The 25,437-nt window shown below is 45.5% G+C and overlaps 1 protein-coding gene across 1 annotated transcript in view; it reads left to right on the top strand.

Moving 5' to 3' along the window:
* The window catches only part of LOC142591126 (cytochrome P450 3A13-like), a 97,527-nt gene extending 75,096 nt beyond the window's left edge, over positions 1–22,431 (top strand). Inside the window, exons 10-14 of the mRNA XM_075703507.1 lie at positions 1,580–1,688; positions 7,455–7,543; positions 9,520–9,660; positions 17,027–17,192; positions 22,142–22,431. Of these exons, the coding sequence (XP_075559622.1) occupies positions 1,580–1,688; positions 7,455–7,543; positions 9,520–9,660; positions 17,027–17,192; positions 22,142–22,228 (592 nt within the window). The 3' untranslated portion in view covers positions 22,229–22,431. The remainder of the gene's footprint in view (positions 1–1,579; positions 1,689–7,454; positions 7,544–9,519; positions 9,661–17,026; positions 17,193–22,141) is intronic.
* Positions 22,432–25,437: the final 3,006 nt, after the last annotated feature.

The raw sequence follows: 25,437 nt of genomic DNA, 5'->3' as shown, positions 1-25,437 counted from the left end.
CCTGCAGGTACAGCTGTGCGGTTTTGTTATTCAGCTGCTCTTCCAGAGGAAAGCGTCCTAGCTTCATTTGTTGTCGCGACCATACGTGCATAGTAAGGTCTGTAAGCTGCAGCTGTGCAGAAAATGCAGGCCAGAGGTGTTGAAAAGTCTCATGGCTGATCAAGGTCGGAAATCTTTATCAGGAGTGACTGCCCGTTCACAGCCAGTTTGATGGCAAACGGCGTTCCCGAACACATATTCACACTGTTCATGAAGAAGAGGTCTCCCACTAATTCGATGTGGTGCATCAGTTGGAGATTTCCGTGTCGCTCAGGGGCTGTGGATGCGTGCCCTTGCTGAGGCAGAGCTGTATACTTCAATTCTGCTAATTCTACTAACTAGATGATGGCGATCAAATGTGATTCCGTATTCATGTAGCAGGCGTTGTTCGAGGTTACTGTCTCGTGTTTTGTATAGAGAGCGATCTCAGAGCACTATGTCCAGAGGCACTGCAGAGCGCCTCCCACAAGCTGTAGTGGGTGCCGCTAAAGTGACCAGGTCGATGGCTATGACTGTGCCGACTGCTGCTGATTGCGTGGAAGCTGGCAGCGTCTATGTCGGGCTTATTGCGAAGTTGCAGTCGCGCACGATGTTGCCTAGCGCTGCAATGTATTCGGCAATTGATTCTGCCGGTGCCTGCCTTCTTTGATGGAAGCGGAAGCGTCTCAGCAGCTCGTCAGGCTTGGGGTCAAAGTGTTTGTTGAAGTGTTGCAGTATAACCTAAAACTCGACGTCCGAAGGTCGCTGTGGTGCAAGCAGTGCTCGCATGATGTCAAATCTGTACTAACCGCAGGACGTGAGCAAAATAGCACGCTTCTTCTTGGCGCAAGTGATGTTGTGAGCTTCGAAGAAAAATTGCAAGCGCTCGAACCGAGCGTTCCAGTTTGCTCCACGGCAGAACACCGGTATACGGCCCAAGTTTCCGTTGCCCATATTGTAAGTTCACTAATTCCTCGTTGCAGATTTAAAACGTCTTCGTAAAGAAACAACTGTTTATTTCCTAGCCCTACAAAAGTGTCGCCCCTAGGCACCGCGCAACAAAATGTTCAGGTTGCAGAAATCAAGCGACGGCACGAATCGGCCAAGGGGAAGCCACTCCCTGTGGGCGAGTACAGTGATACGCCGCCTGTGCCGGTGTAGGCCAGTGTCCCACAACCACGCGAAGAGCAAGTGCCAACTCGATAGTGCGCTTTCTTGGACAGCTTGACGACGTCGGTCGCAGGACTGTGTCGTTTGGTTCTATTTGCGCCCCCCCCCTGTTTTTAATGGCATGGGTGTGTGTGTGTGCGTGTGTGTGTGCGTGTGCGTGCGTGCGCGCGCGCGTCGTAGCGTTCTAAGCCATTTTGGTTTTTAACTGTTTTCAGTGTTCGCGCTACTGATTCTGGCTCACTTGAGTCTTATTCCAGGAGCAGGAAATTTGTTCCTTAATTTAAAGATAGCTGAGTCCAATGATTTGCTCTCGGAGACGCATAAGAATTGATGTTTCTAACGCCGTGTTAAACATAAGATTGCGTTGCACACCATCCTTTCTGGCCTGCAGCATGGACAACATAGCTTCACCGCTGGCCTTCGCATCGTACTTGCTCTCTGAACACCAAGAAGTGCAGGATAAAGTTCGAGCAGAAGTTCAAGCCCTACTCAAGAAAGAGGTACGCGCTTGTTACAAGTCATGCTTACTATAATCTTCGCTTAATAAGAAAAACACACTGTGTGGCATCATGACCGTGGAAAGGCAGTGCAAATAGGGAGTCATGCAGCTCGTATATGAGTTAGCGCGTTTTCTTGGGAATTACTTCTTGGCCATTGTCTTTATTGCATTTATGTCTACCATAGCCTTCGAAAATGCACGCATTAGACCAGTTAAATTCATTAACCATACTCATAATCTTCACTTTCACGTAAGTGGCCGCTATGCGTATAGGAACTACTGTGACATCACGAAGAAAATAAATTTTCGTTATTGGACTAACAAATTTCTCGAGTGCTAAATACATTAGTCAGGTAAGCGTATCGTCAAAATCGGTCGATACACTTATATCTTATCAGTTCTGCCGAGCGCGGTGGAACACACATAAGACATCGCTGTCTAAATGTGCTATCATTGCTGATACGTGAGGTAATTACCAGCAAAATTACTCTAAATATTATTCTGACCATGTTGTTTCATTGCTCAGAGGACTCTTAAAATGTGCCTTGCAATAAGAATCTCTATTCACGGATAAGTTCTCTTGCTACAACTGTCCATAAGATCAGATGCTAGCCAGTAGTGTTTTGGGCATATCATTAGTGAAGGTATCTTGTCAATTACAAACAGGATGCACTTACGCGCACAAACCTTTGTGAGTTCGGCCCGGCATTTCTTCAAGTTTAATGAGCTAATAAGTATCATATTCAAAGCGAGAAAAGCAAAAAAATAGTCTAAGCGCACAGCCACACGGCTAGACGTTGTTCCCGTAAGGGTGATTAATGAACTCGGACAACCAAGTAGGGAAGCTATGTTGGAAGCAGTAGAAAAAAAAATCCCCGCCCAAGTACTCCGTACAGACGGGGTACCACCGAAGCTGAAAAGTGTGGCCCCGATGTTTATCACTCGGTCTATTCCGAGGGTTCGTCAAATGACGGCTCGGTAGGCTGCGGGTTCCTCAGCACGCGGTTGCTCCTTTCGGTCGGCTCCACAAGCCTGTTTTTGTGTCCGAGCTGAAGCATCGGCATAGTGTAGACAAGCTCGTTACCAGTTCTGCTCGCGGCGTTGTTGATCGCAAGTTGCCTGCTCCTAAGGATTACGTATGACGCTTGATTAACCCATTTCGGTGTCGGCGAGAAACTGCTGCGCGTGCGCTTGGCTGTGGCGGAGAGCAACGACGCCACTAATGGCGCAGCTAAACAAACACCACCTAGATATCACAAGGACTTTTCACTTCTATCCATGACATCATGTTACCTGATCCGAATGCCATAGAATCTAATTGTAATGCTCCCGAGCAAGCATCAGGGATTTTGACGACACCGCTTTCTTCAAGACAGCCTCGTCAATTGAAATTGCGGGCCAGGTAGCGGGGCGCCATGGATCGGAGTAAACAGGTCTTGTGCTATCTAGGCGGTATTGGTTAATCGCCGCGCCTCTCTTTCTTCTTTCTTGCGCATGCGCATTCGGTTGCGCCGGAGGAGTTTTCGGTGTACAGGCGACTAACAGACGGACGGAGGGACGAACGAATCGACCAGCCGCAAAAGCTTTGCTGTAATAAAGATGCGTGACCAAAACCAGAAGCTCAAACAATGCCTGAACTTCATGGACATACATGAACGCTGATGAAAGCGTTGTCTCCTCACAAATTATCTCTTGTGGCTAGAACCTTTACAGCTTTTCTGTTTGCCGGCTGCGTGCTCACTTTTCTGACTCACGTAACGCATTTTGCTGGCTACTGCACCTTCTCATAGAACTTGGCATGACGCTTATACTTTCATAACTGTGTTATTTAAGATATTCAGAAAAGTTACCAATTATTACCTTGTATAGTTTGCGAGTAATATGCGCACAAGTGCTATGGCTTGAGATACTTATACGCGACTATGAAGCATGGCTGCGAGTTTAATGAAACAAATGAGAAATTGTAAAGTAAACGATGCGACCAAGATGTGTACGTGACGATATAATAATGGGCAATTCATTTGGGACAAAAGTCAATTAAAGAAGCTGCAGCCCGCCCTTGCTCTGAAACAAATCTAGAAATCCCTCAAAGCTAACGATGCCTTCAATAAAAAGTACACCATCAGAAACACTTCCATCATTACTTGAAATTTTGTTCTGTCATACCTTTATGGGTTTTTACGGACTAGGTGCTTCCTTTTTCGCACATGAGAACTCTCATTTCTATAATTCAAGTTCATGAGGATATACGGCACCGCATGAAAACCAATGCAATATCCAGGCATTTGCATGGCGGATAATATTGAGTAATGCCTTCCCTTAGCACATGTTGAGCCCCATCGCAATATTGGCCTCAGCTGTGACTTTTGCATGCTATGTGGCCTCGACAGGGGTCATGCGTGTGCTTACATTGCGTTCGACCGAATGGCACTTTCTCGAAGCACGTTCAATTCAAAATCAGCCGGTTATAGCACTTTCTCTTAGCGAGAATTCTCGCTAGCAAAGAACACAAAGTTCATGGCATTTATGTTAGCGAGGATTTCTCGCCTAACACCTGAATAGGACGTAAAATACTGAGAGAATTAAAATAATCGCAGTCTTTGGATCGAAGATTAGTCATGCCAAACCTACTGCTGGTAAAGACACATATGCATTTGACCACGCTAAACAGGAAGTTCTTCTAAAACAAACATAGCAAGTGAAGCAGCCAAACCGCCCTCGTGTAGACAAAGCCTTATCATTTCTGTTTACTAACATTAGAAATTTAATACCTAAGCGTGAAAAAGTAGGCAGTGTCATGGAGTCATCTGGTTCTCATCTCATAGTACTAACTGAAATATAGCTCCACGCATTCATCGACGATATTGAGGTATGGGCTTCCCTTCCCCACTTTCATATAATTAAGCTCAATCATGAGATCAAATGAGGGTGCCGGCGTTCTTATCGCCACTCACTGCGACTCGTGTTGCACCCCCGTCTCTATCTTGTCCACGCGTGAGATGGTTTTTGTCATATTCAAGGCCACCTATTACCTTATCATCATTGGTGCCTGCTATCCCCCGCTTGACTCGGACACCTTTTTCGAACATTTTCATGACGCCCTGCACCACGTAAGGTAACGTCCGCTTACATTCGCTCTATCTCTTTGTAATACGGAGACTTTCACTTCCCTTCAATTACCTAATGTAATCTATCGTTGACAACATTAAAACACCAAGTTGAAAGTAATTTTGTTGAGACATGTCTCACAGTTAACCTATCTCAAGTTGTAACTTCCATTACTAGTTTACGCACTCATTCATCTAACTTCCTTGACATGAGATTTGCGTCAAATCCCGATAACATACCTCCTCTCACTTATCTTGATGACATAAGTGATCATATAACCTTTCATGGACCCTTCCTTTGTAAAGTTAAACGTCTCCAGAAACCTTCGACAATGTGAACTCTTTACGAGAAAAGTAATCAAGTTCACCTTTCCTCACGCTCTGCTGAGATATCTTGGTTACCTTTTAAATCAGAGATGAACAGGCTTCCCAAAAGATATACTCCTACGGCTTCCACAAATGAAAGGTGCAAAAAGGGCTATTTAAAGAGGCGCAAGTATAAAAAATAGGCAGTTGAAGCAAGCGAAATTCTGAGGTGACTCGAGCACGTGGGAAAAATATCGCACTACAGCTAAAACAAATGACAGTACTGTGGCCTAGACTGAAAGCTGTTTTCTAATATTCACATTGTCGAAATAATTGCCTAGGAATCCAACACAATTTCGGAAAACTATCCATTCAAAACAAATTAAAATGTATGTGCACCTCAAAGACGATACTGGTGAAACCATTCCCGATGTTGCTGTACCGGAAGCACCAAATTCTATAATCTGTTCTGTTTCTACCAAAGAACCTAGTAGCGGACTCTCTCATTTTCAATTCTTTGAACACCCATTTTCCGTGTATCAGAATTTATGCGGAATGTATTGCCAAAATAGTTGAGCCACTAAAGCTGACTTCATCTGCAGGTCCGGACGCTATCAATTCCAAAGTGATCAAAAATACCAAGTGCATAACAAGTGTTACGTTATCTCACATTTTTCAACAGTCATTGTCATGCAACACCTTGCCTCGTGATTGCGAGTTGAGCAAGATTGTTCCAGCTCCTAATAATGACCCCTCTCACTACCGCCAAAATTCTCCAACTAGTGTCTCCTCGTGCATGCAAATATTACGACATCAAATTTGTCTCGTGTTTAATCTGGCGTGCCACAAGGCAGTGTTCTTGTGTCCACTACTTTTCCTCATTTACATTAAAGACCTACCCAATAACATTTCTTCAAAAATTAGCCTCTTCGAAGATGAGTGCATCATTTATCGCACGATCCTTGACCTAACCGATAACCAATGACTCCAAAATAACTGATTAAAATTAGATAATGGTGAAATGCCTCGTTTCCTTTTATAGGAAGCACGAGTATCCAGTATTTACATACTTCCTTAACGGCAACAACATCTCTCCAGAAAGTCAAGCAAAGTACCTAGGCATTACTCTCTCCAAAGACCTATGTTAAGCAACGCGTATAACAAAGATTACGAACGACGTTAACCGCACGTTAGTTTACCTCAAGCGAAATCTAACGCATGCCTCTCCTTCTGCAAAAGTACTAGCTTTCTAAACACTAATCCGAGCAAAATTAGAATATGCTAGTTCTGTTTAGGATCCTACCGAGCGCGCTTTGACCGATTTCACTGAATGACTACAAAACCGCGTCAATAGATTCGTGCATTCTGATTACTCTTACACTACCAGCGTAAGTAGCCTAAAAAACAAGCATGTCTACCTAGTGTTCAGGTACGCCGTAAAATCGCAAAGCTTTCACTGTATTACGATTTGTTTTCAGGTTTCGCCTCATTGCTCTCCTATGAATGCAACTCATCGCATCCCTCAATGCATCAGCCATGTTATGGCTGCACATCCTCCACATGCTCGCACCGTCACGCACCTTCACTCGTTCTTTCTCAAGAGAGACATCAACTGGAACAATCTTCCCTCAGACATCGTCCTTCACGTCAACCCTGTTCAGTTGAAAGCCTCTGTTGAGCGTGTAAACATCGACTAATTCTGTACACCTCAACTCTGCCCACCCCTCATGTAAAACCCTGTGTGCAGGGTTCTTGAGGTATTATCCATAAATAAATCGATAAATATTCTGCCTATTTTGCACTCGCGAGGCCTTAGCACGCATGCAAGCGTATCGTAATAACGAAAAATAGATCAAAGGATTCTCTACACCTCAAGCTTGATGCTTGCCTTGAAAGGCGAGTAATTCTCCGACAATTAGAGAACTTTGCTTCAGCTTCGCGCGGGACAAAATGTTCTTCATTGTTTTATGTCATATACAGATCTTAATTCAGTATTGATTGATTAACTCGTAGCGCGTATATCTTTTACTACAAGTAGTAAATTTTGTACTTTCTTTTTGGTAATGAGGGCTCTTACCCCTTATATTTATTTTATAGTTTCGTTATAGAAGCTATTCATCGGAAGTAGCAATTCACATTGTCCAATCATTCCAATCAATCTAATCATCTCGAATCACGTGTTTCCTTAACCTAACATTTCCAGCTCTTATTAATGGCGTTTTATCTTCTTTTCTCTCACTTTATTTCTCTTTTATCTGCTACCTTTTAACAGGCAGTCAGTCAACTTGATTTACCACATCTTATGACTTCATTTTGAGCTTGGCTATTATACACTGCTACCGGCCACTGTGCAGGGGGAGCTCACATACGACGGCCTCGGTGAACTCACGTACTTGGGCCAAGTGCTGTCAGAAACACTGAGGCTTTATCCTGCGCTTCCAGGGTAAGATGCTACTTTCAACTTTGCCAATTGTTTCCGTCAGATTTGACTAAGTTCCCAGCGTAACTATATCGGGATTATGTAACGCATAGTTTTTGAGGAGAAATTATTTTTTCCGCCATTGTGGGCGCACCTTAGGAGGCCCAAACCTACCTGTCTTGCTATCAATGACGGGAGGACGCAGTGAGTGGCAGCACATTGCAGAGTGCAAGGCTTTTGCAATTAACCGTTTGTTCGAGCTATTAGGGAATTTTAGTGGGTCCGGTATTCCAGCAAGCGCGGGCGTTTTGCCGTATGAGCGGGCGCGTAAACGTGAGTGGCCAGATTGGTGGCGCCAGCTTGTGGTGCAAAGCTCAACCACACAAAGGCAGAGCCAATTACTATATTCTGCTTAGCTGCTGCTATAAATTTGCGACAGCGGCGTAACCGCGTTCACAATTACGCCACTGCCGTAAATTTGCACCAGCTGTGAAGCAGAGTATTGTTGGTTACTGCAATTTTAGCACTGTGTTTATCTGGTTGAGCGCTACGCCGCCAGGCGGCAGCCCCGCCGGCCGTTCACGTATACGCAACCACCAATCCGGCAATCTGCCCAAACCATCTCCGTTTGCCGTAATAGCGGACAACCTAAAATACCCTATTCAGTTCTATATCGACATGGCTTCACAACTTGAGTTGAAGTCAGCGCCTGTTTCTGTCGTATCTCCTGCCTTTGTCTTTAGCGCTTTGCAGCCATGTCTATGTTGAATCACCCACTCGTCCAAGCTTCCGCTGTATCAAGTTATATTAGGTTCCATTATCTAGTGGTGCCCGTAAATATGGAAGCTACAGCACAATTTTTCCACGGAAATTCGTTTAGCTACTTCGAAGGTGTTCACATTTTTGGGTGCCAAATTGAAGTTGGTCACCTAACGCGTGATCTGTGTAAGCAGAGATAGAAGAGGAAGATCCAGAGGTGAACCAGTACAAAAAATCCCCTTCGTCTCTCAACCGCCCTACGAGAAAAGGGTAAATACATGGCCCTATGGAGGTGTGTATGTACTACGCTTTATTAAGGTTCACTACCGGCTCTCAACTGTTTCAAAAATTTCAGCTGTTGAATAATGTTTGTGTGTGTTTACCAAATGCTGAAGAAGTGTTGAACATTGTTCTCCCGTGACACGTCAACAATGACCACAACAAATTCCTAGTGTAATGGTATTTTTCCTTTGACAGTCATCCTTTCTTTTAGAACCTTAACTTTTTTTCTTTGTAGTTTCATAAGTATACTCAACAGATGCCAACATTTCTTTTTATAGAAGTTTCTCCGCCTTTAGAGTTTCAGCAACATTGATTCGGCTATTCATCTTTCCAGCCGTCCGCTTGTTGACTAATCCGCTCTTGACTAATCCAGCGAAGAACTGGTACAAAAACCAAAAACTCACACAGATGTGAATAATGAAACTTCTTTCTTGTAGCAACTGATAAAACATGCGTCCTTGCTTAAATATGGCTCCGCAGCCAGGCTAATGCACATGAGGGCCCCACTATTACCTATTGCTATCGTTTCCACTATCTCAAGCTAAATTTTTGTTTCCATGACCCACGAACTCGGCATTCTGCAGTCATTTATGACAACCGCCACTTTTGTAGTTCGAAGATAGTTTAGAGCCTTAATTCTCGTGTTTTCGAACTCTTAAAGTGCGCTCGTCCGCTAGTCCCGTCCGTATGGCATTCCTCTACTCCCCGTTTTTTGTGCTTCATCGACGTCAAATAAATCTGGGTAAAGGACAGGGTTCGTGTTAAAGAAAAAATAAATAAATGTCTTGTTTTCGTGCGCCAGAGACAAATGAAATTACAATCACGACTGCCGACAAACGGCAGAATTTTATTGTGCTTCCCTTATGCTACTTGGTGTTTAGCTGAATTGGTAGTCACTAACTTGACCGATACTTCATTCAGCATCCCGAGTACTGCATCCACAATAATTGTCTTTGCAGCTGGGTGCCAAGGGTATGTGACGAGGACTACGAGTACAACGGGGTTCGCATCCTGAAAGGCATGAGCGTTTCCGTTCTACCACTCGATGTGCACTACGACCCCGTGCTATGGCCGGAACCGAAAAAGTTTGACCCTGAACGGTAATATACGACAGCGTTCTCTCTACCATAAGAATATGTGGTATAACTCTCGTATAAATTCAAATAAACGCATTTCTAGTCCGACATGACGAAAGGAAAAGAAGCTGGACCAGAAATATACAAAAAAGGACAACATCACTATCACCTAATTTTCATTCCTATTCGTATGGTAACACATATAAGACACCGATTACGATGTGCTGACACAAAATTACAGTGCTGTTAAGTTGGCACACTGTAAGCTGGCATACTTAAGCTCGTACACTATAAGGAAACGTGCCGTACTAAATGCAGTAAAAACAAAAGATATCAAAATTGCCTCTTCATGTATCAATTGTCCCGTCGTCTACTACCTTCGACAAGTTGAACGATAGCTAACTAGCACTAATATGACCGGTTTCTATTACATTTCAATGTCCTCTAACGCAAAAGTCGCAATGCTACAGGTAATCGATGCGTCGAGTTTTCCTCATCTTGCTTATACGTCCAATAATTATGTATTGAGTTATGCACCTGCATTTCTATTTCGTCCCCTCGCCTGCGTAACTGAGCTCCTGTTTGTGTCCTCGAACTATTCAAAGTACATCTGTTTAATTATGCACTTGTGTATGTCTATAGTCCACGGTTTTGTAGACTCCAGCGCAGAACGTTGTGTGCAAGCCGCCTGACTGTAAGCAATTATTCTACGTCGCTATTTGGAACTGCATTTCGTTTGCCACGCGACGGGGAGTAGCTAGTGCCTCCTAAGGGTGCCAACCTTTCTCATTAAATCTTATAAAACAATATCCGAGGACACCTAAGCACTTCTTCTGAGCTATGAACGCGAAAGCATTATTGCTAAATTGAACGCCGCTGAGCGCTCCTTCTAGTCTTGATCTTCGAGTAGAGAGAGAGATAATTTAATTGAAAGAAGGCAGAGAGGTCGGCCTGAGCTAAGGCGCTCTAGCCTGCTACTCTGCACAGGTGGAGGGGGAACAGGGACATAAAGGTGTGATGAGGGATGATGATGATATACCAAGAGGGATGCGCAAAGGTGAAAGCAAGTTAAACGCTCTGATGATAAATATTCACGAATGTCATCCATGAAGCCACTATCAGGTTTCGTATCAAGTCTGTAGTCACCAATTCAATTGAACTTAAAAATAAAGGAGCTAGCACGAAGCTGGAGTGTGGGCCTCCCCTGCGTGAACAGCACAAGCGCCGATCAAAATCTTTATAGCATATAAAGAGCTGCGATAAGCGGCGCCAGCACGGCGAGCACTTGTAGGGCACTTTTAGCGGCCGGATTCTCGAAACCACTGAGAATCACGCGCATTGACTCTACCGGTTTCTTCAGCATTTTTTGTACACTCTTCTTCTCATTGTGCTCATCTCCTTACTTGCCCGTAGTGTCACCGGCTTCATTGGCCCTATAATTCTTGGCTTCATCGCGCGGAGGACCAATAGGGCCCGCTGGCATGGCCATGGGCCTAGAGGGCAGCAAAGGCTATTCCGTGTCAGTATCAGCCGGTGGAGGTGAATGTTTGCCGCGTGCTCTCGTAGACCTTGAATTATCAGTAGACGCCGTTACCGTCCTCGATGCACGCACAGGCAGAGGTGGTCGTGGTACCTGTGCCACGTTAGGTTTTGGTTTTGTGATGCTTCTGCCGCGAGTGTTGGTCACTTTGGCGAACAGATTGAGCAGCCTCTTTACGTGAAGATTGGTCTCTTGCCATTTTCCGAAGAATACGAATCTCTTGTTTCATCTTCGGGCATTCCTTCGAAGTCGCTTCGTGAGAGTCATTACAGTTGGGACATTAAAATGAGGACGCCTCTCAGTCGGTGGTATCATGCTCTCCGCCACAACGCGAGCAGCTGGGTTTGATTCTACAAACAGCGCTCACGTGTCCTATCTTGTGACATTGCCGGCACTGAATAGGCCTCGGAACGAATGGTCGTACTCGTTGTATCACGTAGCCCACTTTGACAGACGCAGGTAATGTCGAAGAAGCAAATATTAACTTCATACATCGGGAGTGCCCCAAGCGGTGAATCTCAAGAATGCGCACCGATGACCTCAAAAGACTCTTGAGGTCCGCATGCTTGATTTCACGCTCCACGTCGGAAATCACTCCAGTTCTTGTCTCCTTCCCGTAAGTAAAAAAGGAGCGGACGGGGATTGGGCGTAATTGTGGAATGGTCTTTAACTTCTCAAGTATTGCGGAATTTTTCACATCTATTCTCAGAATGTTCTTGCGAGCGTTGATCCTGATCTCTTTGATTTGCCCCGGGGCCACACTTTCAAAATATTCGGTTAGAAACTGCCTGCTGAGGGAGTTCATGCTGTGTGACGTTGAGAGCGGCACGTAAGAAAACATGAAGGATTCCTCCTCACTCTGATTCAATGAAGTCGCCTCAGTCGAAATACGGCGCATCTTCTTCATACGGCGGCCCATGACTACGGTGTATTTGCTGTCAGAGTCCATGGCTTCTGGAGTTGAGCTCTCCCAGGAATCGAACTGGTCCGAGCTTCCAAAGGCACGTCGTCCAAAAATAAGCGATGAAGTAGACGACTGACCTTGTTCAGGTGGTCGTGGGAACATCTCCTTGCTCATCCTTGATGAAATGACTCTCACGAAAATGGCAGGAACGTAAAAAAATGCACAACAGCGAGAGGCCCAAAGCGCCAGTGAGCTCTGGGCAGTTCTTTCTCTTCCTCTCATAATATAAAAAGCTGATCTTCTAGTAAATTGCCATAGTGGTACTTGCCCCAGGGTCCACAAGCAGCAGCAGCCTGCGGTGCGTTTTCCCAGTAGGCCACTTGATGAAAACTTAAAGCAGTGAGAAGAAGAGGACTAATTGAAAACAAAGGCAACAGGACGAGCACTCTTTGTGTACTCGAGTTCTGTGTTTGTTTTCGATTACTGTCCTCATCTTCGCACTGCTTCAAGTTTTATCCAAGATGAACTAACTCAACTAAATCAAGTTTTTGAGGCCACTTGATGTTTTCACATCAAACAAGAGCCCACCAAGAGCCCAGGCTCTGGCATTTATACACCACCTTCGCGGGCCTGATCAGACAACCATATGCAAGGTTCTTAAGTAGGCTTGCGTAGCATGTATACCCGGGGTCCTTAAAGGCTGAGTTTCAGCATTGTTCCTAAATTTGTGCTGAGGAATGTAGCGGATGGGATAACAGCTACTGAGAAAGTCGTTCGAGAAAGACAATTGAGGCTATTACCCGAACAGAAAGCATTTATGCAAATGTGCAGTTGACCCAGGTACCGACGCAGGAACGGCATTCTTTAAGTAAGTACTTTATTTACAGTAAGCAATTCAGATAGCTCACTGCGGGGGCGTTGGTTACAGTCAATCAAGCTTGACCTAGGCCCCCGTCCCTTCGCAGCTCGTGACAGTTAAAATGTTTCGAGTTCCGCATCGTTGTCAATCTCGGAGCTGTTCATGGGTCTTACATTCTTTATTCGTCCGAAAAAAGTGCGGCTTCATCAGCACGGCCATCGCACGGACCGTTTCTATGAACGACGCCCTTCTAGCATATAAGGTCTCCTCTGTGCGTGCGCTGCGCCAGCCCCTCCTGCTTATTTCCTAACGAGCAGGCGTAGCTGATCGAGTTCAACTGCGTGATTCAAGACAAGCTCACGAATGCCAACCTGGAGGTAGACTTGACTGCAGCCTTCGACTATGAGCAAAACCTAATCTTTACCCCGCCCGCCGGCCCTTCCAGTATCCGTCGACTCCACCGCAAATCCTCCAGGATCGCTTGCATTGGTACCGTAACCAGCAGGCAGTTCTTCCTCGCCCGGAGCTTTGTCGATGACGTCATTGCCTTGCTTTTCTCGACCTAAGCTGCACATAGCGAGCACTTCTGTGAGGCATCGCTAGTGGCAAGACCTTTGTGGCCAGTACCAGGCAAGCACTTACTGCATGCCTCCCTGACCAAGACCGAAAAATTTTGATATCTACTGATGTACCTGACCGGGTCAACTAATACGGTAATAGAGGGAATCCGCCTTACCAAGACAAACTACTATGTCACCATGAAGGGGCTGTCTGACAGGTGTGGATGTTGCAACAGGCTGGTCAGTGATCATCTGCACCGCCTACTAGCAATGCCACATGTTCGTAGTTCAGACGACATGAACAAAGTGCAGAATCTATTGATTAGCTAACATTTGCCACAGACGCACTGCAGAGCAGTGTCACTTCTCCAGAGAAATACTCTGCTATTCTGCCACACGTTGTTCTAGAAACCTTGCCACCTCACTATGTTATTCCGTATCATCAGTCGCTTAAGGAGGTTCTTCCATAAAACCACACTGACACAGCAGCGGTTTGACACAGCAGCAGCGGTGACACAGCAGCAACGGTGACACAGAGCTTCGTTAGGGGTGATATGACATTGGCGAAGTTTCGGATCAAGCGTCAAAGTAGGCACACACCCCTACAAAACTGCGCAGGTCTTTGACGGATGTTGGTTCGGGGAACTTGGCAACGGCCCGAAGTGTGGCTGAATTGGGGAGAGTTCCATCCTTGGAGACGATGTAACCTATAATTGTCAGCTGCCGAGCAGCAACTCGGCACTTCTTGATTTTTTGTTGCAGCCATGTGTTTGTTACACACGTTAAAAAAGACCGGAGCCATTGAAGGCGCGTTGTGAAGCCAGGAGCAAAAGCAAGAACGTCGTCAAGATAGCACGAGCATGTGTGCCATTTCAAGCAGCGCAGAACCGTGTTCATTATGGGCTCTTGCGGGCGTGTTAAAAAGTCCAAAAGACATTAAGTTAATTTCATATAAGCCGCCAGGTACGACAAAAGCTGTTTTCGGCCGATCAGCGTCTGCCATGGATACTAGCCAATACCGGGAGCGCAAGTACAGAGATGAAAAGAATTCTGCGCATTGTAAACTGTCAATCGTGTCGTCTATGTCGAGAGAGGGTAGACGTCGTTGCGAATGATTTTGCAGGCGGTGGTAGCCCATACAAAACCACACAGAACCATTTTCCTTCCTACCTAGTACGCCAGGGAATGCCCATGGACTGTTGCAAGGTTATATCACCTCGCGGCGAAGCATGTCGTCGATTCGTTTGTTGAGTGCAGGATCTTCCGTTGACCATACACGATAGGGTTACCGCCATAGCGGTCGCTCGCCAGAATCGACGCGATGCGTAACAGTTAGCGTCCGGCCCAGGAAAGATTGCCCTACATCTAAGGAAGAAGGAAATTATTGTAGAAGGCACAAAAGCTGAGACGACTGGACCGGTGTAAGGGCATCGGCAAGAGAAGAAGCGAACACATCGCTGGGCGATAGGTCACGCGCAGAAGTAGCACTGAGCGCACTGAAACTAGCACAGTAATTATCATTGGGCACGTCTATAACTCGTACGTTTTCGATTGCTTCTACAGTGCCAAGACATTCTACTCGGAGCCGCAACACAGGGTATGGAAACAGGTTGCAAACGAAAATAGCGCTGTAGCCCTGTGTCATGTCTACTCTTGCAAAAGACAGCAGCTGACCTTTGGCAGCTGTTGACAAAGTGTCAGCGCTTCCGAGTGAGGAAACAGTCAGGTGGAGACAGTAGTGCAGCAGCGCCTGAGATTCTGCTGCAGGACACGGGCACGACCGTCGAGGCGTTGGTAGGAATTTAGGCGTAGGCTTAGTCAAGTTCCTCGAAAGAGAAGAATTGTCCGTGAGCAGCAAATCTAACAGCGTCGAGAGTTCCCTTTCGGTCCGTGCCCAATGAATAACGGGCATTATGGCGCGAGAGAAAGTCCCCGCCGAGAATAACGTTATGAGAGCACGAGGAAAGGCGGCCGAATTCTATCACGTATAGAACGTCGGCAATGACAACACGAGCAGTGCAAGCCACCAAGGGGTGAACATGCAGAGCGCTGGCTGTGCGGGGGGAAAGTCCAGAAAAGGGCCGTCGTGGCTTTCCAAAGTAGGAGGCAAAGCTTAGCGTTCATAACACATAGGGCGGCTCGAGTGCCCACGAGTGCAGATGCGCGAAAACCGTAAACAAACACATCGATTGCGTTCGAGGGGCTGCAGTGAGGACTTTCACATTTCGACGTTGTCACAGCCCTCGTTTCTTGGACTGCGACGATTATTTTTCCTCGTGCCGAGTAACGCAGCGAGGTCGCATCGGCGGCAGTGAGTGACGGCGTGCAGAAGATGAACGGCGGGTAGTCGCTGCCAGACGCAATGCCGCCGATATAGCCGGGGGGGAGGGGGGAGGGGCATACGGTGCTAGCTGGCTGCGCACGATTACAAAATCGTGCTATGTGATCGGCCTAGCCACACGCAAAGCCGAATGGAGGGTTGCCGGTAGCACGCCACCGGCTCGCAGGGGCAGGTCCCATCCATGTCACCGGATGCGCTGTACGGGGCGGCTGCTGATGTGACTGTACGGGGAGCGGCAGTCCGGGTCTACGCACGAAGTCGGCAGAACGGAGAGGCGCTGGCAACGACTTCAGCATAGCTGAGTGGTGTAGCCGCAGAGACCTGTTGGGGTGGCGCAACGACGTCACCGTAGCTTAGTGGCGCAGCCGCAAGGTGCTGCTCTGGTCTGGCAACACCTCGGCGACTTACTGCTCGATCACCCGACAGAGCGAAGCCAAAAATTCTATGCAGGCTGTTCGAGATGCGGCGGCTGAGCGTATAAAGAAGTATGATAATTTTTCTGACGCGTCTTTTCTATTTTCTTCTGTTTTCTTTTCTTTTCGTGGTTTCGCCAAAATAATGTCACGTTTTTTGCTTTTATTAGTAATTTAGTTATTACCTTTTTCCTCCCTTATGCACTCAGCTTTCGTGTGGTGGGAAAGAGCCAAAGGCTGATATGTCATAGTCACAGATGATACACGTACAAATAAGTACGCTATACGTTCAACATGTGAGATGTCACAATCAACCATTCATGTGGCGCCAACACACCACAGACTACGCGACATATCTAATCATCCACTCCAAGAGTTTACATAGCTTGCTCTGAGCAGCCTAATACGCCCTGACTGCAACTGTGTCTTGTTCAAAAAGTAGGACCAGTTGCTTTGCGCATAGCAAATCTGTCTGCCTATACTTGCCTGCTAGAGAACCACCCCGCATATGTTAGTAAGGATAGTAAATAGACGAAGAAATCTCATTTCCCTCACATCATCGATGACAACTCTTTCACTTTAGCCTCTAGCGACCAATCGTGTCAAAATAGGGGGAAAAAAATCTGTTTTTGACCGTAGACTTAAAAAAGGAATGATCTGGCTTTCATTGAGCTAAAGTTCCTGTAAAAGTAGAAATTCTTCGTTCTCTTGTTCATGTTCGTTTTTATAGTGCACTTATCAGATTTCGTTCTCTGCAATGCACGCTGCCACAGATTCAGCAAGGCAAACAAGGATCGCATACACCCCTTCTCTTACTTCCCCTACGGAATTGGACCGCGCACGTGCATGGCAACCATGCTCTCCCGGGTGGAGTTCCTCGTCACGCTTGCCCTGCTTGTGATGCGGTACAGGCTGCTGCCTAGCGGCAAGTACAAAAACGTGAGTACCACTCCGCCACCGCTGTTGCCATGACTCTTGAAACAAAAGTATTGAAGCCCCGCAGCCTGCCATTCCTTCAGGTAGAGTAGCATGCGTCAGAGCCCCATGGCTGGTGAACCACGCCCGACACGCTGCGTTAGTGTAGCGATATCGCGCCTCGTCACGCACCTTGCGAACAAACAAGGCTGCATAATTAGGAGAAAGCTTGAGCGCGGGAGTTCCTGTCTAAGAAGAAGAAAGCGGTTGAATCTTTTTTGCACTGCAGCCATTGCACCATGTTTCATGAGGTTTGTTGCACTGAAACCAAAGAGGTACAGTCTAGTAATCGTAACAAAATGGTTTTCCGTTCACCTCAACAATTTCCTACAAGTCTCGTAACTGGCCGAGTTTCACAAGTTGCGGGTGACCGGTATACAGTTCAGTAACTGAGCAATAAAAATACCATGTCGCATTTATATTAGGGTCACCTACAAATACAACAATCGATATTTTATACGTCTTTCAAATATACAAAGACTTTGCGAGTAAGACTTTTGTATGACCATCGTAAACATTCTAATACCTAATGTCAACTTGTAAATTCATATGGATATCAAGTTTTTCCGCGTGACATGCTTGACCAGATTCAGTTGACAAAACTGCGATGTCTCTTATTGGCACAGACTTACGGATTTTGTAACTTCATGCTTATACTTTTCTGATATTTAAAACTTTCGGCAGTTCTTAAAATATATGAGGTGCAAAATCCAAATTCTGCTTCCTTCATTTTTTTAACTTAACTTTCAGTTTCGAGTGCAAATAACGTAATTTAAATTAGTCCAATGGTTGCCTCGGAATCAGTTCTCGGTTGCATGTGTATTTGAATAGGCAAATCGGAGTTGACCCGAGCTAAAAATTCCTCTAAAATCGACGGAAGTAACAGCAGCGACGACGTGCTCGGCGAATCATGCATCCTATATTATGGATTAAGGGATGAGGATAAAGGGATAAAGGATGTACTTTTTCAACCAATATGCGTCACCGATTTACCACCGGTGTCTTTGTGACCTTGTATCTTCGCAGTGTGGTAAGTGGTTAGGTATGGTACGTAATTCCGTGAGGGTCTACATAACGCCAAGAAAAGCAAGGATTTAATTTCTACTTGACCCCTCGGATGTGTAAATCATCTACATATAAGAGCTTACGATGCTGAACATAAGGAAGAGTGCAGTAATCTACAACGCGCTAGTGTAAGAGCTTGAAGAACTCTTTCATGATATAATTCTGGGTGAAAATTATAATCATAAGTGTTAAACAATCAACTAACTGTAGCGTGGTTGACACTTGGACTAGTTGGTTGGAACCCATATAAAGTTAGTGTGTTGCGAGACGACGAGGAAGTAGAATGATGGACACTACAAGTCCTTTCTCGCAACTATAAGTTTTTTTGAAACAGAAGAAGTATTTAAAGGCGAGCAGTATCTCCGGCGCAGTCACCACAACTGAACAAAAGCCTCTCCACAAGAATGAAAATCCGAAAGAAACTCCAAATTCAAAGGGAAACGAAAATTACACTCAGCCCAGGCTTGAAAATGCCAATAATGAATACTGTATTGCTCAGACATGGCTCACCACACATGTAAATTATCTCGTTCCGCGGTACAGCTACTGAAGCTACTCCAATGCATGTGTCACCAGCTTTCTGCGTCAAGGACATTTCCATTATTTTTGCTGAGCCAAGTTATCCTCAAGTCGGTACAAAACCAATTGTTTTGTCGAACGATCGCAAACAATTGCAAGGGTTGCAGTGTGCAGCCAAACGCGAGCTAGAATTTGCACCAAAATCATACTTATGCCTTCTTAGTCTTATTTTTAGAAATTGCCGTGTCTGATCTACACTCAACCGCCAGTATTTTACACCCAACAGTATTTTACACCCAACCCAACAGTGATCTACACCCAACCGCCATCATGTGTTTTTTCACACGACGCCACTTCCCCACACAACACATTTTGGAGGTGCTTTATGATTCGTGGTTAATTTTTAATGTCCCAGGTACTAAAGCTTCTTTTCAAGTTTTGTTGTGAACTGAGGATCATACATGGCCAAGTGTATTCGGTACACCGTAGATCACTATTACGCTGAAACGAGAGCCTTTATTTGGTAGACCATGAGACATTTTGAGAACGTAGGGGATAACCGCAATGTTTTTTTTTTTTGCTGGGCAATTATCTTCACATGCCGCACCTACTATCACCGCATTATTAAATGATGTTCGAATCTCCGGCTACCGTGTGGCAGATGTACAACACTATCAATATCTGCACAACGTAGGATGGCATCTTCGGCTATAAAACGAATGCGTGAATGCTATCTGCGTTGGTGTGTCTTCGACTTTGGGTCCGTCTGTAGCTTACGTAAATAATTTTTTAGACTGTTATTTGCCGTCGTCTCTGGAATAGTGATTTTCTGTTTCCTTTTGCGCCCACAATACCCCTTAGGTGTCGCCCCATGTTTTGTACACCCCGATGTTATACGCGATTTGGAGGTTTCGTGCGAAATTATGTTACCGGTAGATTCAATTCCATGCCCAAAAAAATTTTTAACAATTCATCGAAACGTGCTCTCGAATTGTATTTAAGAGAAAACTCGTGTGACACTGTTTGATGTCTGTTTTCAGTATTTATTCATGTAGCATTGGACCTAAATTTACTGTCTTCACATGTTTTGTTGTCTTGTTCTTTTTTTCCCACTCCTGTAGTTTATTGCGTCCCTGAAACTGACTGCCGGGTACAGCCGGACACGCCTCATTGGCTTGGGCTCACCCGTTTTGCATCTGGTGTTTTAGGACTGATAAAGCATTCATTATTATTATTATTATTATTATTATTATTATTATTATTATTATTATTATTATTATTATTATTATTAAACAGTTTTCCAGCGCAGCTCTTTGGCACCCGTTCCAGCGTTTCCCATCGCCGTCGGCCTCGCCGTAACCGAGGTCATTATCCGCGTGTTGCTCTAGCTGCGCGCGCTCCTGCTGCCATCTCTCGTGCGCGGTGTTAGTCTTGCTCTCCCCTTGCCTTCCAGAGCCGGATCACGTGTTGTCGCCTATCCTCTCGCCCCCTTCCTCCGTGCAGCGCCGTTGTGGTGACTCTCGCCGCACTGTCCGCTCCGCCCTCGCCGTCGCTTCTCCCGCTGCCGTGGCACTGCCGCGGGGCCGGCGGCGGGCGCTCCTTGCCGCCTCGCGCCTGATCCACAGCTCTCCGCTCCTCTTTCACCGCGTCGCGTGGCTGTTTGTTTGCTTGTTTGTTTATTGATGTCTTTCTTTCTGTACATCAACAGAAATCGAAGCAAAAGCAAAAAGCTATACAGCCTGACAGAAGCTTTTGCTCCGAGATACAGTTCAGCACGCAGTCATAATACAAGTAGAGAAACAGCAACAATATGCAGTAACTAACATAAGATAACAATTCAACAATCTAAATGGACTCTATAAATATATTGAAAACAAAAAAACAGGAATATCACAGAGTAAAGAAAACAAACAGATCGACATACATATATTGTGACAAGCAGCAGCAAAAGAAACAATGTGTGCTCAGAAATAAAACACACAGTGCACATTGAGTAAGGTAAAAAAGTCAATACACATCAAAGTTGTAGTCAACACTTAAACAGCACTTAAACATATTCAATGCAGTTTTCTAGAAGAATTTGTTTAAACCCATTTTTGGAAATTTGTGTATTTAGGTCTAAAATGTTGCCAAGTTTATTAAGCAGATTGGGAATTTGGTGCAGAATATCCTGCCGACCATAGGTAGTTCTAATTTTTGGTGTTCTTATACTTTGTGTACGGAGGCAGTATTGAACACAACTAGAAGCACTGTGCGTGGGTTATAGCTTATTATTTTGGATATGCAAAAAAAGCTTGAGCTAATAGATTTGGTTAGCTTGCAGTATGAAATGTTTTGTAAGTAGCGGACGCGTGCTGTGACCTTGCGGGTGACCATATTATTGCTCAAATATTCGTAGTACTTTTTTTTGTAATGTGAGTAGTGTGGTATAATTCTGTGCTGTCGTGCCCCAGATCAACACGCTGTAACTAAGCCTGGAATAGAAAAGCTTGTACGGCTCTAAGTCGTGTCTCTCGCTTCCCCGTTTGTGGGGAACTCTGTGGCATTTGTCACCCCTGGCAGTGCTGGTGCCTTGCTGCCGTTCTCCCGCATCCACTCTTGCCTTATACCTCCCGTTACCTGGCGCAGTGCCGTTGCAGTGACTCGAAACACAGCTGTCGCGTTTCGTCCCCTTACTTCTACTTCCAACCCCAACCTTGTACGGCCACATTGAGGCCCGTCTGTGAGTGAATGAGTGTGTGAACTCTACTCAATACCCCTGTTCTCCACCCGTTTCCTCATCCGACCTCAGAAGAAACATTAAATAATAATTGCTAATGTCCGCCCCCCCCCCCGTCCGCGGCGATGACCCATAAGATGGCGCGATGGGGCGTCGCCGAAGCGCCGGCTCGGTAGCGGCGGATCGCGCGGTGTGCTACCCTATCCGAAACGCCGAACCGCCTCCCTACGTCCCTGCGCGTTCTGTACGCGGCTGCCTGTTGCTGAAATAAGGCAGCAGCTGAGCTCAAAGATCGCATTACCAAGAAGCGCAATCGTCAGAGAATTTTTATTGATTCCTTTCACTTGTTCACAGCCATTGAGAACATCAAGTTACATTAGTGGCCATTTCAGACATCTAATGCAAGGAATAGGAAGCTAGCACTACGTCCCCATGCCCAAAAAGAACTTACTACGAAGCCTACTATGACTAAACTGTCGCTTTTGTTTGGACAGCTTAGGCCACAAAACTAAATGAGCGCATCTCTAGGTTTTCACATCTCTGTATTCCAAATAATCTCCAGGTTTGCTGAATACTCATACGATTGTTTTTTCTGTTTCTTTTGCTTCAGGAGCCGCCGAAGTATTTTACAGCAGCGTTGGCGGGTTTTCCAAAGGAAGGCGTATTCGTCAAACTACAGAAGCTTCAAAATCCATGAAAACATTTATAACAGAGTGAACATGTCATGTTCATTATAACTGGCTACTTTTTTCATGTATATAATAATAATTGTTTCTGTTTAACCGCAAGATACGCTCATAACTCACCATAGGCATCAACTTTATTGCCTGACTGCTATTCAAGGATCTGCATACTGCAATGACTCGCCAATAAAGCATTTCTAGTTGCTTTCTTGTCTTCGATAGCATGTTTTTATTCATGCCCGTTCCTTTATTACTTGTCATCGCTTCATAATGAGTAACAAAAGCCTACATATTTTGAAACACCTGTGCTGAAGATACCAAGAAACCAAGCATAAAATTAATTTCGCTGTAACTCATAGCGAACCAATTCAATTTACTGCTCAACCATGCGGTCCAAAATCAATTCAGAAGAAGACAGGCAAAACAAATAACAGTTTTTATCAACATCATTACTTGGTGTGATTCGTCATGGGCTCACGAGAGCATTTCTGCATACGTATATGAATAGGATGCGTCGGTGTAGACCCGAAGTACAGTTTGCTCCTAAACTTCGATCGTACGCGACCAGAACATGCGCCCCATTCCCAGATAGAGCGCGGTACCATGCTTAGTTCTCAGGACACTGGGCAAACGAAGCACGCGCTTCAAATTGGGAAACTAAGACTAAGAAAAAGAGTATTTCATACTTATTTAAAATGCCCATAACAAACGATATTTTAAGATTTCCGCACACAGGAAGCCCTGAACAGGCCCCACGTTCTGGAAATGAATAGTTCCTGGCACATTTTGTCCGCCCAGGACGTCGCGCAGGCTTTCTGCAGGTTGGTTATAACGCATCCAAACAGAGCAATAATGAATGTGTTGGACTTTTTATTTATCCCCTTATTAACCTACGCACGTTAACTTTTGCCGGCTCATAACCTCTGAAATACTCTCCATCACTTCGGCATTTAAACACCGTGCATCGCTTCGCACTTTCAAGACCACAGAAAAACATGTGCGCAACGTTTGCCAGCGCTTCTAATTGCAGCAGTAACCGCTCTGCTATAAAAGAAAGTGCCGCTATATTCAGGTACGAGTATCATTCTCTCAGCACTATCGCAGACTGAGAGTTGCGGAAACAATGTGAAAATTTTCATCATCATTAGCAGCAGCAGCCTATTCTTTATGTCCGCTGCAGGACCAAGGCCCTCTGGTCTCCAATTATTCACATCTTGTGCTAGCTGTTTGCTACATGCGCCTACGGATTTGCTAATTTGATGAGCCCACCTAACCTTCTGCCGTCCTCTACGACGCTTCCCTTCTCTTGAGAACCATTCTGAAACTCTAATGGCCTACTGGATATCTATCTACCCGACGCATTACATTGCCTGCCCAGCTCTATTTTTTCCTTTAATGTCAGCTAGAATATCGCCTATCCGCATATTCTGTCTGATCCACACCACTCTCTTCCTGCCTCTTAACGTAACGCCTAACATTTTGTGTTACATTGCTATTTGCATTTCGCTTAACTTGTCCTCGAGCTTATTTGTAAAACACCAAGTTTCTGGCCCATATTTTATCAGCTGTAGAGTGCAATGATTGAACACTTTTCTATTCAACGATAGGGCTAGCTCCCAGTCAGGATTAATTATTTCCTGTCGTATGCACTCCAACCCATTCTTACTATTCACTAAATTTTTGGCTTGCGATCATGGTCTCATCATTGACCTGGATAAACACACTCCAGATGCAGACTGGTGACCATGAATTCTTGTTCCCTTGCCAGCCAATGCAACATTAGCTTTGTTTGCCGCATTAATGTTCAATCCCCTTCTTACACTTTCTTCGTTAAGGTCATCAATTATTTGTTGTAATTCATCCCTTGTGTTACGGTACAGGACAATGTCACCTTCAAACTGAATGTTGCTGAAATATTCGCCGTGTATCCTCACTCCTCATTGGTGGCGGGAAGCAGAGGTGGAGCACCAGGCCTCTGATTTGAAGGTCGCAAGTTAGAATTCTCCTTCAGTCCAATACATTTTCATGTTTGAAGTGACGCCTGACAGCGGCAAAAAGAATGCCAAGCGCCAAAGGTGCTGTACTAGCCCAGGTGCAACCATGTTGGGAAGGTCCACTAATCTCCAACATCACACTTCTTCTCCAGAACACGAATTAGCCTCCCTGGTGCAGTATTCGGCTTCTACTACCCTCATTACTTTTGCAATAAACTAATGGCCATCAGTCGCCACCGGCTACGGAGCAGCTCATCAAGGCGCCGGTCAAACCTGCGACGCGGCATAAGGTGCTACGAAGCTCTGGCTCTGCAGAGGCCGGCACTGCAAATTTAGCCTGGCAGCGCTTAACACAAGAACCCTATCGAGTGGGCCGAGCTAAGCAGGATTCCTTGAGAAATTATTAGCTACTGACTGGGCTATTACTGGCCTTAGTGAGGTTAGAAGAACTGGTGACGTTGCTACGGTGCTGACTAACGGCCACAACCTCGGAAACAAAGGTCTTACGGTATTCTGTGAGTGTCCACCTAATGGACACATTCATTTTGTTTGCTGCGGAAGTTCCGATTGCCTGGGCTACGGTGCGCGTCATAAAGAGACAGGCACCCGCAGCCTATGAACACTTCAGCAGCATACGAAATGGACATGTCCGTTAGGCGGGCACTTACGGAATACACCCCAGATAAGAGCGGCGGCCTGGTATTGGTGGTGATGACGATGATGATGATGATGATTTATTGGAATCCCGTTCGAAACAATGCAGTGATAAATAGAGTAAGCTGCGTGCTTGAGATATTCAAGAGATCTGTAAAGACTTGTCAGTGTAGCATTTTGTTAATATCGCCTTTATCGCTCTCTATTCCTGAAAACTTCTATATCTGCCATGTATGGTTACTGACATGCGCCTGCAACACATCCCGTCCAATCAATCGCTCCTTTACAATATTTTTTCACAACACGAACGCGGCACCCAGGCCGCGCCACTAAGTTTTCTATCCGTGATCTATGCGAGGACGTTTCGAATCCACTGCGTCTGCTGCGCAGATAGGTCGCACGTTAAGATATCTTTCGGAGGTGTCGTCAAAATAACGCTCCAAAACGAGATCACAAAAGCATTGTTGCTTGCCAATCTGGATATCAACAAGATGGAAAAGTCGTTAGGTGACATTCTATTGTATGCCAAATGCCAGTGAGGTGGAGAGGAGGCTTATACTACGAAGCCTATAAAG

The sequence above is a fragment of the Dermacentor variabilis genome, chromosome 8 (assembly GCF_050947875.1).
Source record: "Dermacentor variabilis isolate Ectoservices chromosome 8, ASM5094787v1, whole genome shotgun sequence".
In the NCBI taxonomy this organism is placed as follows: domain Eukaryota; kingdom Metazoa; phylum Arthropoda; class Arachnida; order Ixodida; family Ixodidae; genus Dermacentor; species Dermacentor variabilis.
This window is presented reverse-complemented; position numbering and strand designations above follow the sequence as displayed.